At 35.6% G+C, this 15822-nt stretch overlaps 1 protein-coding gene across 4 annotated transcripts in view; it reads left to right on the forward strand.

Moving 5' to 3' along the window:
* The window catches only part of YTHDC1 (YTH domain containing 1), a 38681-nt gene extending 23617 nt beyond the window's left edge, over positions 1-15064 (forward strand). For 2 of the 4 annotated variants that reach the window (XM_033214537.1, XM_033214539.1), the window contains 8 exons: positions 3961-4045; positions 5571-5737; positions 8268-8350; positions 9536-9572; positions 9645-9708; positions 9817-9879; positions 11934-12068; positions 14063-15064. In XM_033214537.1, the coding sequence (XP_033070428.1) occupies positions 3961-4045; positions 5571-5737; positions 8268-8350; positions 9536-9572; positions 9645-9708; positions 9817-9879; positions 11934-12068; positions 14063-14287 (859 nt within the window). In that variant the 3' untranslated portion in view covers positions 14288-15064. The remainder of the gene's footprint in view (positions 1-3960; positions 4046-5570; positions 5738-8267; positions 8351-9535; positions 9573-9644; positions 9709-9816; positions 9880-11933; positions 12069-14062) is intronic. The other 2 variants (XM_033214538.1, XM_033214540.1) reach the window with 1 other exon arrangement.
* The last annotated feature ends 758 nt before the right edge of the window (positions 15065-15822 follow it).

The raw sequence follows: 15822 nt of genomic DNA on the forward strand, positions 1-15822 counted from the left end.
CAATACTTTACAGTTCTGGAGGGCATGTGATATTTCTAACATTGATATTTTCCTTAGATAAGTCATTTGAACTCTGAGTTTAAATTCTCTATATATACTGAGAATTACATTTGAGTCTCAAAATTAAAATGATTTAAATTTAATAAATACAAATGCTAAGGATTTTGCTATCAATAACAGTAACTGCTGTTAATGTATTTTTCTTTTTCAGATATAATAGTTACTAGGTTTCTATTTAAATACACTTTGGATATAATAATAACTAGACTTAAGCCTCTTTAAGTGTGATCACTGGATCACTTGTATCAGTAGCATCTGATTGTTAAAAAGCACAATCTTGAGACCCACCTCAAACCTGTTAAATTCCTGATGGTTCAAGTAGTTGATAGGCACATGGAAGATTGCAACCAGATAAGTGTTTTAGCTGATAAAGATGGAGGCATAAAAAGTGACTTACTAAGGTTGCCACCTGTAATTAGCTCAAAATAAGGCATAGTCTATGAAATATTATTCATCCAGAGTTACATTTACTGACTAGATAATTATTTTCCTTTCATGTCCATTCCAAATAACCCATTTCTCTTTTCATTTAGTGTCTCCATTTTTCTTTTCTTTTTTTTTTTTTTTTTTGAGATGGAGTTTCACTCTTGCTGCCCAGGCTGGTGTGCAATGGCGCGATCTTGGCTCACCACAACCTCGGCCTCCCAGGTTCAAGCGATTCTCTTGCCTCAGCCTCCCTAGTAGCTGGGATTACAGGCATGTGTCACCATGCCCAGCAAATTTTGTATTTTTAGTAGAGACGGGGTTTTTCCATGTTGGTCAGGCTGGTCTCGAACTCCTGACCTCAGGTGATCTGCCCACCTCAGCCTCCCAAAGTGATGGGATTACAAGCATGAGCCACCGCACCCGGCCTCCTTTTTTCTTTTTAACATTAATCAGCAAACTACTGTCCAGCCTATAAGAGCCTCTGCATGGCTGGGCACAGTGGTTCATGCCTGTAATCCTAGCACTTTGAGAGGCTGAGGTGGGTGGATCACTTGAGGCCAGGAGTTCGAGACCAGCATGGCCAAAAAGGTGAAACCCCATCTCTACTAAAAATGCAAAAATTAGCCAGATGTGGTGGCACATGCCCGTAGTCCCAGCTGCATGGGAGGCTTAAGGCATGAGAATCGCTTGAACTCAGGTGGTGGAGGTTGCAGCAAGCCGAGATCATGCTGCTGCGCTCCAGCCTGGGTAACAGAGTGAGACTGTCTCAAAACAAAACAAAAAACTGTGCACAATTTTACACTGTTTTGTTAAATTTGCAGTATTTGCAGAACCACTTAGGTCAGAGAGTCCCTTACATGTTCTCAAAGAACTCACAGTAAAGATAAGTTGTATCTGTATGCTTCATAACATAGCTGCTCAGAAGGTAACTGGTTGTTCTGTGATTGCGATCTGAGAAGAAAGGATAAAGTAAGAAGGATACATGGATCACAGACCCTTCAATTTTCTTAATTCTGAGCCCTGTTTTGCCTCAGACTTCACAGTTTTCTGTGATGTTCTGGCTGAGATTAACTGTTGAAACAGTGCACAGATGTCTCTTGAATATAGTTGGAACCAGTGCCACCAAAGAATCTCAACCCCAAATGATACATCTAGCTTGGCCTGTGCTTTTACTTCTGCTTGGATCATGGGTATTTACTTCCTGATATTTAAATAACAGTGATAATCCCATTAATTTATAACCTTCTTATATTTTGTTGGCTATAGGTTTTCATTTATTCCTTTCCTATAACTGTTTTAAACTGGCAATTAGAAGAAAAATTTAAATTATTGAACAGAATACAAAGAAAACTAGGTATCTGCCTCTGGATATTCAAGCTTTGGTGTGGACTTGTTCTAGTCTTTCTGCTTCTGACATCCTGAAAAGGGGAAAAAAAAAATTCAGTATTTTTGACTCACTCTTGATGGATGAAGTAGGGTGTATATTAGAAAAAGAAACCAAGCCTTTAAGTGATACTTAGTGGGTATTTTCATTACTCACTGACCACTCTTCCATGTATATATATATCACTACCATCACAGAATATACCACCTTGTTTTTTTTTTTTTTTTTTTTTTTTGAGACGGAGTCTCGCTCTGTCGCCCAGGCTGGAGTGCAGTGGCCAGATCTCAGCTCACTGCAAGCTCCGCCCCCCGGGTTTACGCCATTCTCCAGCCTCAGCCTCCGGAGTAGCTGGGACTACAGGCGCCCGCCACCTCGCCCGGCTCGTTTTTTGTATTTTTTAGTAGAGACAGGGTTTCACCGTGTTAGCCAGGATGGTCTCGATCTCCTGACCTCGTGATCCACCCGTCTCGGCCTCCCAAAGTGCTGGGATTACAGGCTTGAGCCACCGCGCCCGGTCTATACCACCTTGTTAATTTAACTCTAAAATACTTCTATTTCCCTGGAAAATGTCACAGTTTTTCCTGAGATTTAAAAAAAGTTGTATAAGATCTGAGCATTCGGGCGAGGTGTGGTGGCTCACACCTGTAATCCTAGCATTTTGGGAGGCTGAGGTGGGAGGATTGCTTGAGCCCATTTGTTCGCAACCAGCCAAGGCAAAATAGTGAGATCCAATCTCTAAAAAATTAAATTTAAAGAAAGATCTGAGCAGTCAGTATTCACTTTCAAGAAAATTCATGTAAGGTTATGTGGCATGTTCACTGGGTAAAGTTACTTATGTTTTCCTTTTTCCATTATGCCTCTGTTCTAGCCGTTCTCTTTGTTTCAGATATATTCCTGCCTTAGTTCTCTACATAAGGCTTTACCTGGGTTATTTTTCTTTCAAGCTTAACTCATGTACCACTTCTTTCATGAAGCATTTTGTGATTATTTTTCTTTCTTTGAAAATAGACATGACCACTCTTATTAAAAGCAAAACAAATCTTCTGTATTGTGCACATAGTACCCATTCTCTTTGAAAATTGTGTGTGCCTGGTTTTTTTTTTTCTTTGATGGCTATGGAAGAAAGGTTAGGGATGCAGACTCTTTTATCTTTCTCGTCTTTGTATGTCCTTTGGCTGAACAGTTTCATTTGTGTTATAGGTACAGTGAATAGTTCTTTAAAGTATTTATTTATTTTGGCATTATTTGTTTTATGCACAGGCATATAAAACCTTAAATACTGTTAATTTACAATTATATCTTGGCAGCTAACAACTTGATTTTGTGTCATCTTTGTAATCGTGTGACATTGTGTTAGGCTGACAAAGCACTATAAAAATACAGGGTATCTTTTTAAGTTTGGTGAGACCATTTTGTCCTATGGCTCAGAAATCTTAAAACCAGGTTTTTAATATTTAAATTACGTAGATACTGCCTTTGAGTTTCAGTAAAGGGCATAATTAATATAAATATATGCATTTATAAATAATTTATTGCACAACTCAAGCCATTCTATGGGTGGTGAAGAATATTGCCATATTCAGTGAGGTAGTACACTTGAACAGGGAAAGCAGCCTCCAACTGAGAATAGGGGACACTTCTATTTTCATTTGGTTTTAACAGCTGGGTTAAGGTCCAGCTTCTTTTTGGTCAGTTTTAAGTGTTTTGAGGTTGTAGAGGAAAGGGATATGCTGAATATTTTATGTGTCATTTCATTTGCAAACTGCGTAAAACAACTGTAAAGTAGATGGTGATATTCTTTTTTATCAGAGGAATAGATTCAGGCTCAGAGAAGAGAGCAAGCTGGGGTTTAAGCCCCGAGTTATCTTGGTTCTCAAGCCCTTGCTCTTAAGTTCTTTTTAGAAAGCCGGAGAATATGGAAAAAGTCTCTGAAGAGGCTTTCTGTAGGGAATAAACTCAACCACTGTAAGTGATTTTTAAAATTTTAGTCATAATAAGTTACAATTAATACAGGAATTCACTGCTAGAAGTAGTAGAAGGTCCTTAAAGGATTCTGCAGAAGAATGTAATTGATATTACTTTGTGTTTAGGCGTGAATTACCCTTCACTAAGTCGGCACATCTCACCAATCCTTGGAATGAACATAAACCAGTAAAGATCGGACGTGATGGACAGGTTTGTGGTTTTAATTGATTCTTTAAGAAGTACATTTAATCAACCCTTTTAGAGATCTTTATTGATGTATTTGTTTTAACCATCTGAGATCATGTGAGAATTTGAAAAAATAGTCTTATCTGAAGTTTATAATAACTGATTAAGACTAATAAGACATCATTAATGTTGAAATATAGGCAGCTTTGTGTGGTACTTTCTTTTGATATAATTGAAGGAAATATTTCTTTTTTTTTTTTGAAACGGAGTCTCGCTCTGTCGCCCAGGCTGGAGTGCAGTGGCCAGATCTCAGCTCACTACAAGCTCCGCCTCCCAGGTTTACGCCATTCTCCTGCCTCAGCCTCCCGAGTAGCTGGAACTACAGGTGCCCGCCACCTCGCCTAGCTAGTTTTTTTTTTTTGTATTTTTTAGTAGAGACGGGGTTTCACCGCGTTAGCCAGGATGGTCTCGATCTCCTGACCTCGTGATCTGCCCATCTCAGCCTCCCAAAGTGCTGAGATTACAGGCTTGAGCCACCGCACCCGGCCTGAAGGAAATATTTCTAAAGAGAATTTGCCAGATTAAAAAAATTTTTTAACTATATTATCACTGTTTAACAGATTCTTCAGTTTCTGTAATACATTTTAGAATTGCCATTTAGTATGTGTGCTAAAGTTTTCTGAGTAGAAAGCAGCTTTCTGAAAAGAGTAAATATATGTACTCAGGTTTTCAAGTCTACAAATGGAATTGAAAATGTGGAGTAATTGAAAACCAAAACCTTTGACCCTTGTAATTGTCACATGTAATTCTGAACCAGAATTACATTTTATTTTATTTTATTTTTTATTTTAATTTTAATTTTTTTGGAGACTGGGTTATGAGAGTGGCAAATTTTTGTATTTTGGGGCAAGACGGGTTTCACCATTTTGCGAGGCTGGTCTCAAACTCCTGGCCTCAAGCCATCGGCCTGCCTGGGCCTTCCAAAGTGCTGGAATTACAGGCATGAGCCACTGTGCCTGGCCACACAAAAGCAATATGACATTTTATTGCTCATAAGTAAAAATGTTTTCACTTTTTCAATTACAAATAACTGAAAATAATTTAATTTTAAAGAGCCCATAGATTGGTCTGCCTTTGTGGTAAATCTAATGTATTTCAGAGCACTTAGATCATAATTATCAAAGTTGTTGGTACACACACTAAGATGTGTTTTTTCTCCATTGTATTAAATGACTTTGTCCTGGTATTTTTGTATTTTGCACAAAGAAATAGTCCCTTCTTTTCAGAGGGTGATTGTCACAGAATTTTAAGCAACTGCATTTGTGTATTTAATTTTGGTGATTCTACACTTTCAGTTTTTACCCTTTATATAAATACACAAAACACTTTTGAAATGTTTCATAAATCTGGAAATCTTACTGGAATTGCACATGATCATCAACTTGGGAACAAAACTTCCAAGTCAGTTTTTGTTCTGGTACATCAGGAAAGTGCAAGTCTATTGAAAGGGTCTGTTTTTGTTCTATAAATTACTGCTTTCCTATTCTAGGAAATTGAACTTGAATGTGGAACCCAGCTTTGTCTTCTGTTTCCCCCCGATGAAAGTATTGACTTGTATCAGGTCATTCATAAAATGCGTCACAAGAGAAGAATGCATTCTCAGCCCAGATCACGAGGACGTCCATCCCGTCGAGAACCAGTCCGGGATGTGGGAAGGTTAGAAACGTTCTTTGGACTGATAATAGGCACATGTATCAGAATAACATGATGGAGGAATATGATTCGTCAAAAGTTTGTCCTGCGGTAAAGAAGAAAAAGAAAATCCTCAAATCAAGCTGCATGGACTAGTTTGTGGCTTCATTGAGGATTTCACATGGTCACCTTGGTCTCAGTCATTTTTCAAGAGGAAAATGGGGATCTTTCCTTATTCTGAAAAAAGTATAACCAGTGATAACCAGTTTAGATTAGATAGTACTCTGATAATACAATGTATACAATTGAAATGAGGTAGGCATTTGTTGCTAAGAACAGGCTAGAAAGGAGGAAGAGGAGGAAGTCTTTATTTGCAAAAATTGTTAATATTTTTTAAAAAGCCTTTTCTTTCAGGTATGTCTCTGGATAAGCCTTATCAGATATGGGACTTTTATAAAGGATCACTAATATTTTTTCAGAAGATGACGCCTCATTTAGAGGATAAAATATTTTAAGTTATTTTGATACTCAAGAGGAGCATTATTGGGACTATTTCAGATTTTATCACCGTGATGTGTTAACCCTATTGCCAAATATTCTCTAACATGTACCCAGTGAATTCACACATCTTGCTGAGCTTCTGAAAACAATAGGGTCTTTCCAAAGGGGATCAAGTGGCCCTGGGAGACCCGGCAACAAACCAAAAAGAAGGGCTGTTGCTGTGTCTGTTTACAACTTTTCCAGATGCTGGCAGTACCTGTGGACTTAAAGTGTTTTTTAGAGGATCGCCATGGTTATTGATCACTACTTTATGAACTAAACAGCATTTTCCAGAAAAAGGGGGTTTAACTTGTTACAGAATTGGAGAAGTCTTTGCAAAGGACTGATTTAAGCCCTTCTACCCAACACCTTCCCCTGTGTAGATTTGCATACAGCTAAATCTAAAATATTCTGCTAAAGACTATTGGATGTATGGTTGATGGGATGAAACCTTTGGTTAAATTTCCTTTTGGTGGAAACATCCTGTGGTAGGTACAGATAATCCAACAAGAGTCCCCATTTCTTTGAGCTTAAAAAGGACACTGTCGAGTAGGTAGGAGGAAACCTGGCAGAGCCCCTTATTTTTGGCCTAAAAGGACTGAGCACCAAGATGTCTTTTGAAGTTTTAAACTAAGAGGTTTCCAGTGCAATACAGTGTATACAAGTGAAGTTTTTACCTCAGTTTTGCAATGGACTGCAAACTATACTTATTACACCACTACACCTTCTCTCAAGCCTGCCAGGGCCTCCATTTATGTATGTGGCTTACAGCTTAAAGTCAGTAGTTGGACTACTATATGAACTGTTACTATCATGTTTTATACCGGTCGTAAATGCACTCCCCAAACTACAGGAAAGCGGTATGTTTATTTTTTAAACCAGCTTTTAACTTTCTTAGTATTATTTATTGTAGATGCAACTGTTTTTATTCTGTTGGGGGGGCTTGGGATTATTGCACTTAACTTTGCAGTTTGAATGAACTGTGTTGAAAAAGTTAATGAAAGTAGTTGGTATTCAGACAAATAGCTGCAAACAAGTGAATGCCAGGTTGTTATCAAGTTTTTAATTTGACATTAAGGGTAAAAAGATTTATTTTCTAAATATTTTGGACTTTTTTTTTGTTTAACTTTTATTAGCTGCTAAGTAAATTGAAGTGTATTTAATGATGTGTTAAGTAAACCCAATTTATGAAAGACAATAGAGAACAGCCCTTTGTAGTCAGTAAAATTTCACCTTCTAAAGAATATATTTTGAACTAGTTTTATGAACTCTGTTAAAATTCTGACCCATTACTTGCCAATTTATAAAAGCCAGTTTTATTTCAAGGCATTGTCTCTGGAAAAAAAAAATTCCCTTAATTCTTAAATGTCATTAAATGTAGAAAGGAAAACTAAATGTTATTAAGGAATATTAAGAAATTAGTTTTTTAAACTATTAAGATTTTTAAAAACTTTCCTGTAAAGTTGCTTTTAATAAGTATCAAATTTTCTGTATGATCATGTAAAAATCATAATTTTGTGCAAAGCAGAGGAAAAATAAATTCTTAATTTTGTTTAGACTTAACCTAAAATGACCTAAGTTTTAAATATATAGATTTTAGAGTTACATATTGTACAATGATGATAGGTTTTTCTAATTTTTATTTTTCAACTGAATGGAGACTTTATTTGGGAAAATGTTTTAATTGTTAAACTGGTATTTAGTTTGAGAATGGCTCTGTTTACTTTTGTTTAGACTACTAAAATGTGATTTACATGTTTTGATTGGATTAGTCTGCAATTTTCTCATCATAGCATGAGATGGCAGAGAATATCTACTTCCAGCAGTACATTTAAGGTTTGGTTTGTAGGAATTAATTTGAGAATCAAAATGCAGGAATTTTAAAACTAAAAATCAAGATGTTAAAGTAAATAATGGCTTATGTTTTGTACTTATCTCTGTCAGAAACTCTTACTTTACTATTTGTTCTCCCAGCAGTTTTTGGTTTAATTTCTAATGTGTCTAATTTGTGTAGGCGTCGACCAGAAGATTATGATATTCATAACAGCAGAAAGAAACCAAGGATTGACTATCCCCCTGAGTTTCACCAGAGACCAGGTTAATATTTTATAATCCTGCAGATATTTGATTTCAAATTATTGGAAAAAAAATAAAATTAAAAAATTAAAAACAACCCTCACAATCCTGCAGTTTTAAAAGTGAAAAAAATTCAGGACCTGACTATTTAAATCTTGGGAAATTTTAGTAGTTCTCATTAGTGTAATTCTTCCTTTTTGTCCAGTCTATTTCAGTGTAACTCATCATATCCTATTACCTGAAATTGCCAATTTTGCAAAAATGGAAACTTATCTGCACATGTGTTTAAGATTAAATGTAGTTATGAAAAGCAATTACCTTATATTCTATCAGGCTTTTTAATAAAAATCTTTATGTCTTTGGAGAGGAATGGGAAATATTTGGTACGTAATCTCTAAATGTAGCTTTTCAATTAATCTATCCCTTACTGGAGTTTGAGATAGCAAACTACATTCAAGAAGGGATATCATGTATTTAGAACAGAGTCAGTGATACACTTGTGAAACTTAGGCAGTTAGGAGATTGATGTTGGTGATCGTTATAGCACTATTATGTAACAGGTGGCTTGATTAGCCTCGTTCTTCCAAAATAGGATATCCTGTTGTAGAAAGTGAAAATAGTTTTTCCCCAGTAACATGACCACTCATATGTTTCTACATTTTAATTTGTTGGGTCCTTACTAAAAGAAGCAGGGGAAGCAATATTTTTCTAATCACCATCGATTTTTCATTTTCAGTGTATACATCTTCATTTTTGCAACTTTTGCAATTTTTTTCCCTCCCCCTTAAGTTAACATTTTAAAAAGCTTATCTGTTTTACTTGGTAAGGCCTACATATACCCAAGGTGGAAAGTAAACATTTAAGGAAGTCCTGTCATACTGTGCTCAAGGTAGTTCCTCTGCCCTTACCTTCTCTGTGATGCAGAATGAAGAAATTTTCTGATTAGCAAGATTTGGACTGTGAACGTAGAAGATACGTATATGAAAGCTTCTCTAGCAGTTTACAATTCTATGATATAATTAGTTATTTCCTAGATTATCATGTAATCTGAGAAGAAAATTTGAAAATGGGATAATACAATAGTAGCATCACTTAAAGTACATATTTCATGGAAAGAATTGAAACGAGTGGTAAGGAAGGTTTAATTATAATGCCATAATAGAAAAATATAAATTTGATTTACTAAAATGCTTGATGTTTGAACAGGGTATTTAAAGGATCCACGATACCAGGAAGTAGACAGGTAAGTCGGGTTCACTCTTGCCTAGCTTTGAATTACATTCTTGGAACTAGTTTATGAATTACCTGAATTTAGTTTCACAAATCTTATTCCCAACAGACGATTTTCAGGAGTTCGCCGAGATGTGTTTTTAAATGGGGTAAGCATTTCATTTTATCTATTTAATGTAGATAAAATCAGGCTCTGATTTATTTTGCAGCTCTGTGATAATTTTTAATTATATTGACATTATCATCTTTCATTTTAGTCCTACAATGATTATGTGAGGGAATTTCATAACATGGGACCACCACCACCTTGGCAAGGAATGGTTTGTATTATTCTATTTTTATAAGTTACATAACTTCATTTGCCGTTCTAATATTTCAGGTGCTCACTCAGAATATGATTGTTACAGTTGCTCATTAAAGAGACTTAAACTGGCTGGGCGCCGTGGCTCACACCTGCAATCCTAGCACTTTGGGAGGCTGAGGCGGGCAGATGACCTGAGGTCAAGAGTTCGAGACCAGCCTGGCCAACACGGTGAAACCTCGTCTCTACTAAAAATACAAAAATTATTAGCTGGGTGTGGTGGCGCATGCCCATAGTCCCAGCTATTCAGGGAGGCTGAGGCAGGAGAATTGCTTGCAATCCAGGAGGCAGAGGTTATAGTGAGCCGAGACAGCGCCACTGCACTCCAGCCTGGGCAACAGAGGGAGACTCCATCTCAAAAAGACTTAAAATACAGATTTTTGGTGATAAATAATTGTATACTGTCTTTCAAAGTAAAGACCAAAAGCTCATTTGTGTTAATAGTACAGGTTTCAGAACTGTAATAGCGTATTATGGTAGTGATTAGTAGTGCAAAGTCTGCTTGGGTTCAGATATATTTCTTTTTCTTCCCATCTCTGTGACCTTGGGTAAATTTCTTAATACAACTCTTAGTTTTCCTCATCTGTAAAATTCTATAGTTGGCTTATCAAATGTAAAATTTAGTACTTACTCTGTGGAAGGCACTGTGCTTGTTCTGATTATGTCATGGTGAATGAAATTGACATCATGATTGTCCTGGTATAGCTTAACATTTAATGTAGTAGTGTCATTCTCATTGTCAAGAAGATAAATTTACAAAGTGCATGTTAAGTTTAGCATAGTGCCTGATCGAATACTCACTAAATTTTCTGTGTAAAATAAGATTAATTAAACCCTGATTATTCCTGCTTTTTAACTATTTCCTTTAAGAAAACTTGTCTTCTTGGAGTATATTTTAAGATATTGAAGATAGCTGGTGCATTAATTTTCAAGAAATAAAAACCTGGAAGTTTAGCTTCTACTGTTTTCTTACATTTTAATTTATCTCTTTATTTTAAATGCTATATGTTATATGGCCTCTTCATCTGACTTTTGTGTCTCTTTAAGGTATACAGTTTTATACTATTGTATGCAGATGATTGAGACTTTCCCTTTATATTTTGGGAAATTTTAAAAATTTAATATATTATCTTGATAGTAACTATGAAAGTAATCTTTAATTTACTTTCTATTCATTTTTTAATGGCATTTAAAAGGTAATTTGCTCCTGACCCCCCCCCCCCTTTTTTTTTTAAAGAGACAGGGTCTCATTTGGTCTCCCAGGCTGGAATGCAGTGGTGTGATCATAGCTCTGTGCAGTCTTGAACTCATAGGCACAAGTGGTCCTGCTGCCTCAGTTTCCTGAGTAGGTGGGACTACAGCACATGCCACTGTGCCTGGCTAATTTCTTTATAGAGACAGGATCTCACTCTGTTACCCAGGTTAGTCTCCAACTCCTGGCTTAAGGGATTCTTTTCCCTCAGCCTCCCAAAGCATTGGGATATGGGCATGAGCCACCACACCGGGCCTGTTGAAGTTTTTAAGAGTAGATACATACAAAGTGGTTAACCAGTTTACCAGTTGTAGAACTAGGATGCCTGATGCCGTATGTCTGCTTCACCACTTTAACAGTAGTGTGACTATAAGCAGGTTACTTAACTGCTTGTTGCCTCGGTTTTCCCTTTTGTAAACTGGGAACAATAGTATCTATCTCATAAGGTTGTGAGAATTAAATGAGACTAGTAAAGTGCTTAGAACAATGCCTGGCTCACAGTAAGCACCATGTAAGGGTTTGCTATTTCCCTTAGTATTTATATGATAGGAGTAGAAAAGTATAAACATGTTATATCTTAGAAGATGTGCAAATTTTCAACAAACAAAAAGGATATTTTGAAACACCTTAATGCCATCAAAGTAAATGTCTAGTACAGATTCACTTGTTTGGGATTGGCATTTTGGATGAAGGTGTCTAAGAATGGCTTGTTTACAAGGGTATTTGGTAGATTCTTAATGGGAATGATTTTCCTTTTTTAGCCCCCTTACCCAGGAATGGAACAACCTCCACACCATCCTTACTATCAGCACCATGCTCCACCTCCTCAAGCTCATCCCCCTTACTCAGGACATCATCCAGTACCACATGAAGCAAGATACAGAGATAAACGAGTAGTAAGTGCACAAGGAGGCAAAGGTGTGAGGGAACTACTTAGAATTCTGTAGGTAATTTAAATATGGGGAGACCACAGTATGGTGAATGACAGACCATTGCATATTCTTAAACTGCAGACTATTTTGGAGTAATTCCTAGTTTGTTTTTATTAAAAATGCCTGATTATGCCCCTTTGGATTATATAGGTAGAATATATTTCTTCTACTGATCAGATCACAAACTGCTGAAGGCAAACGCCTACAAATAGAACTCCTTTTAGGTAGTACCTAGGCTATGTTCTTTCCATATTGAGACCTTAATTATGCTGTGTAATTAATATTGATAGATATTTTTTCAACTTTTTGTGTATTTTGATTCAATTTTTATAGGATAGATGGTGTATATTAAGTTAGCTGGTAAGCTGTAATCTCATTTAGTCATTTGTTTTTATTTTTACCATATGTTAAAGCTAGTAACTAATGAATTGTGTTACCTCTGGTTATTGTGATGTTAACAAAGAATAACTGGATGTTACCATATGTAGCAGGTATGTCCTTTATTCATTGATTCTGTTATTTGATAAGATTGATGTGAAAGCTTTTTTTGATGGCTTCAAAACAGGACCAATGAAAAAAAGACTCTAGTTTGAGTTGTCTGGGTTTTTAACTAGTGGGGCTGAGTTTATTAAATGCTTTTTTTCCCCCTAATAGTACTTTTATTTTAAAAGTGGAATCTGTCTTCTGGCAGGTGTTGGAAGCATAATTCATATGCATATAAGATTGATAGCCTTAGAAAGGTAGTTTTGTTGTTAAACTAAGTAGGATATGCAAGTTAGATTTTTTTTTTTCCACTCCCTACTTACGGTGATGAGTGTGTATGGGGCCAAATAAAGATACTTTTATTTTCCAGCTTAAGATGACTAGTGGGCCTATTTGTGAGAATCAGAGTAGCTTTCTGGCCTTGGAGATATTTTTATGTGTTGTCAGTAATTTCCTTATCCTCATAAAGATAGTAATTTTCTCTAAATCAAGTTGTATGACCTTTAACATTGTGTAAAATAATTTGAGGGTACTCGTTAACTAATTCACAGACTTTAAATTAGTAGTTTATTTTCAGTTAGGCATACAAGAAAGAAATACACAGTCTGTCTATAATGAAATCTTAGTTGACTAGATGGGTTATGGTGTCTTAAAAATTCTCTTAACTGATCACATGGCTTTTAAAATAGGAAGTCTAAGATTTTTGTTTGTTTGTTTGTTTTCCTGAACTATATTTATCCTTTTTAACAAGTTCTATTTTATGGATCTTTATGTAGTGATGTTTTGGTTAGTATACATATTCTCTGCTTATATAATCACATATATAAAAGGTAATGTAGGATTGTGTTTTCGAATCCTATTTTGGCTAAATTTTGAGAAAACACCAAAATCAGTAAGACGAGCTAAGAATTAAGAGTAGAAAGTTTAAAGTAGAGCAGAGGCCAAGTTTAGGAGCAGCCACAACTTTTCTTGCACATCACTTAGTTGTAACAATTTAGTTTGAAAGAAAATCTGGAACATAATACTCTCAGTTTGTAAAATTGAAGTTGGTAGAATTGAAGGAAAAATGTCGAGCTAGCCTGTGCCAGAAAAACATTGATGACATTTAGCATAATTGGCAGTATATATGGATAATAGTTGAAGGTCATCACTAGTTAATTTCTTTGGCCTAAATCTTATTGAAAGGATCCGATGAAAAAGTCATTAAAGTTAAGTAGAAAACTGCATTTGAGTAATCTGTTGTAGATGTCTAATGAGACATCATCCTTTTTCTAAACCATGCCAGCATATTAACCTTCTGTGAATTAATTTATTATTGCATTTCTTTAGATTGTTCTCTTCACCAGTTATAATACAGAGACTTTTTTCTTTTTTTGTATTTTAAAATTGTTTATATAATTTTTTTTTTCAAATCAGGGATCCACTTACACTATTTGCATTTTTGACGTACCTAACACATTTCTTCCCTTTTCTAGCATGATTATGATATGAGGGTGGATGATTTCCTTCGTCGCACACAAGCTGTTGTCAGTGGCCGGAGAAGTAGACCCCGTGAAAGAGATCGGGAACGAGAGCGAGACCGCCCTAGAGATAACAGACGAGACAGAGAGCGAGATAGAGGACGTGATAGAGAAAGAGAAAGAGAGCGATTATGTGATCGAGACAGAGACCGAGGGGAGAGAGGTCGATATAGAAGATAATGGGCTTTTGGAAGCACTGATTGTTTAAAGATACAAAAAATCTTGTATTTTTTTTTGTGTGTGTTTACAAGTAGTAAATTTATTTTCAGCTGTCTACCTATAAAGTTCATTGTGTAGAAGGATTTATTATGACCCCCTTTGTTCCAAGCATGCAGTATCATAAGAACTGGAAAAACTCAAATCCGCCAAAAATCCACAGTTGACAGTTGAATTGACACTTTTATTGGGGCAGAATGGAACAGTCCAAGAATGTAGATATTGATTCTTTCTCCATAAATGTTCTTATAGTGTGTTCATCCTAGAGTTATTTTTCTGTTTGTTTTTTTATTTTTGGATCTTGATTGATAACTGCCATGATATTTTGCTTTGATGTGTTTCTACATGTAGTTGCACACGGTTCAGTAAAAATAATGCTGCTATCAAGTATGCAAATGTTGAAGTATGATGGTTTGACTGTATGGCAGTGTTGTAGCAGCCTCTTGTTTTTTTCCCCATTGCCTCTTTTTTAAAAAACTTATAAAGTCACTTTTTATTTTTCCTCAGTCTTCAATGATGAGAGCAATATTAAGAAGACATTGCTATCTAATTTTTAATCTTTTTAAATGAAAAATTCCTATGTTCAGTAGCGTGGTTGATGCTATTGTTTAGCCTTCCCCTCCAAATTGTATACATTGGCTTGGAATGTTCACAACTTGCGTGCGTGGCAGCGGAAGACGATTCCCATATTCTACATTGCTACTGTTTTGTATAAAATAAATTGGTAAAGATTGATGGTTATCTTTTGTATTTTTTTATCCAGTTACTAGTTTGTTTTATTATGCAATAATAGACATAAAAATGCTTTTTGTTTAGGAATTTTAGGAACCCCATTTGCCTTTTTTGAAGCACATTTTAGCAGAAATGATTGACCTAGGCCTGTTGTATTAAAAACTTCCTTCTATTTCTAACATAAGATACACACAGAGTTATGTTAATAGTTTGGTTAAGTATTTATACACCTGATAACATTTTTTAGTCTACTCAGATCACAGAATCGTTTATTTAGTTTTTCTATTTGTTGTTTTAGTCTTCTGTAAGTGAACTACTTTGTACGTGCTTTCTACTTTACTTCATAAATAGACTTTTAACCCTCTTATATTCTGTATTTTAAGTTAACTGTCCAGCTCTCCCAGTGGTAACCAGCTATAACACAGAAATAGAGCCGCTCAAGAAAACAATCTATGAAATAATTTTTTGAATCTTAATTTGAGTTATACCTGGAGTTTTGGCGTTTGGAATTTGGCCTTTATAAACATGAGGAATATTTGAATGTTTGACTAATTTTTTTATAGTATCAAATTTGCACTGTTTTATATTTATATTGACCTGAAAAGAACACAGGCACTTTACTCTTAAAGGATATTTAAAACTATAGTTTTACTGCATTCATATTCATACCAGCATGTAGTATCTTTCCTGCATTCACACTAGTTTTATTTACAGTGACAAAGCTAAAGCCTAAGGATTTGTTTTAAATCTGCATTGTGGTAGCGAGG

The sequence above is a fragment of the Trachypithecus francoisi genome, unplaced genomic scaffold, assembly GCF_009764315.1.
Source record: "Trachypithecus francoisi isolate TF-2019V2 unplaced genomic scaffold, Tfra_2.0 Lachesis_group1, whole genome shotgun sequence".
NCBI classification, from domain to species: Eukaryota; Metazoa; Chordata; class Mammalia; order Primates; family Cercopithecidae; genus Trachypithecus; species Trachypithecus francoisi.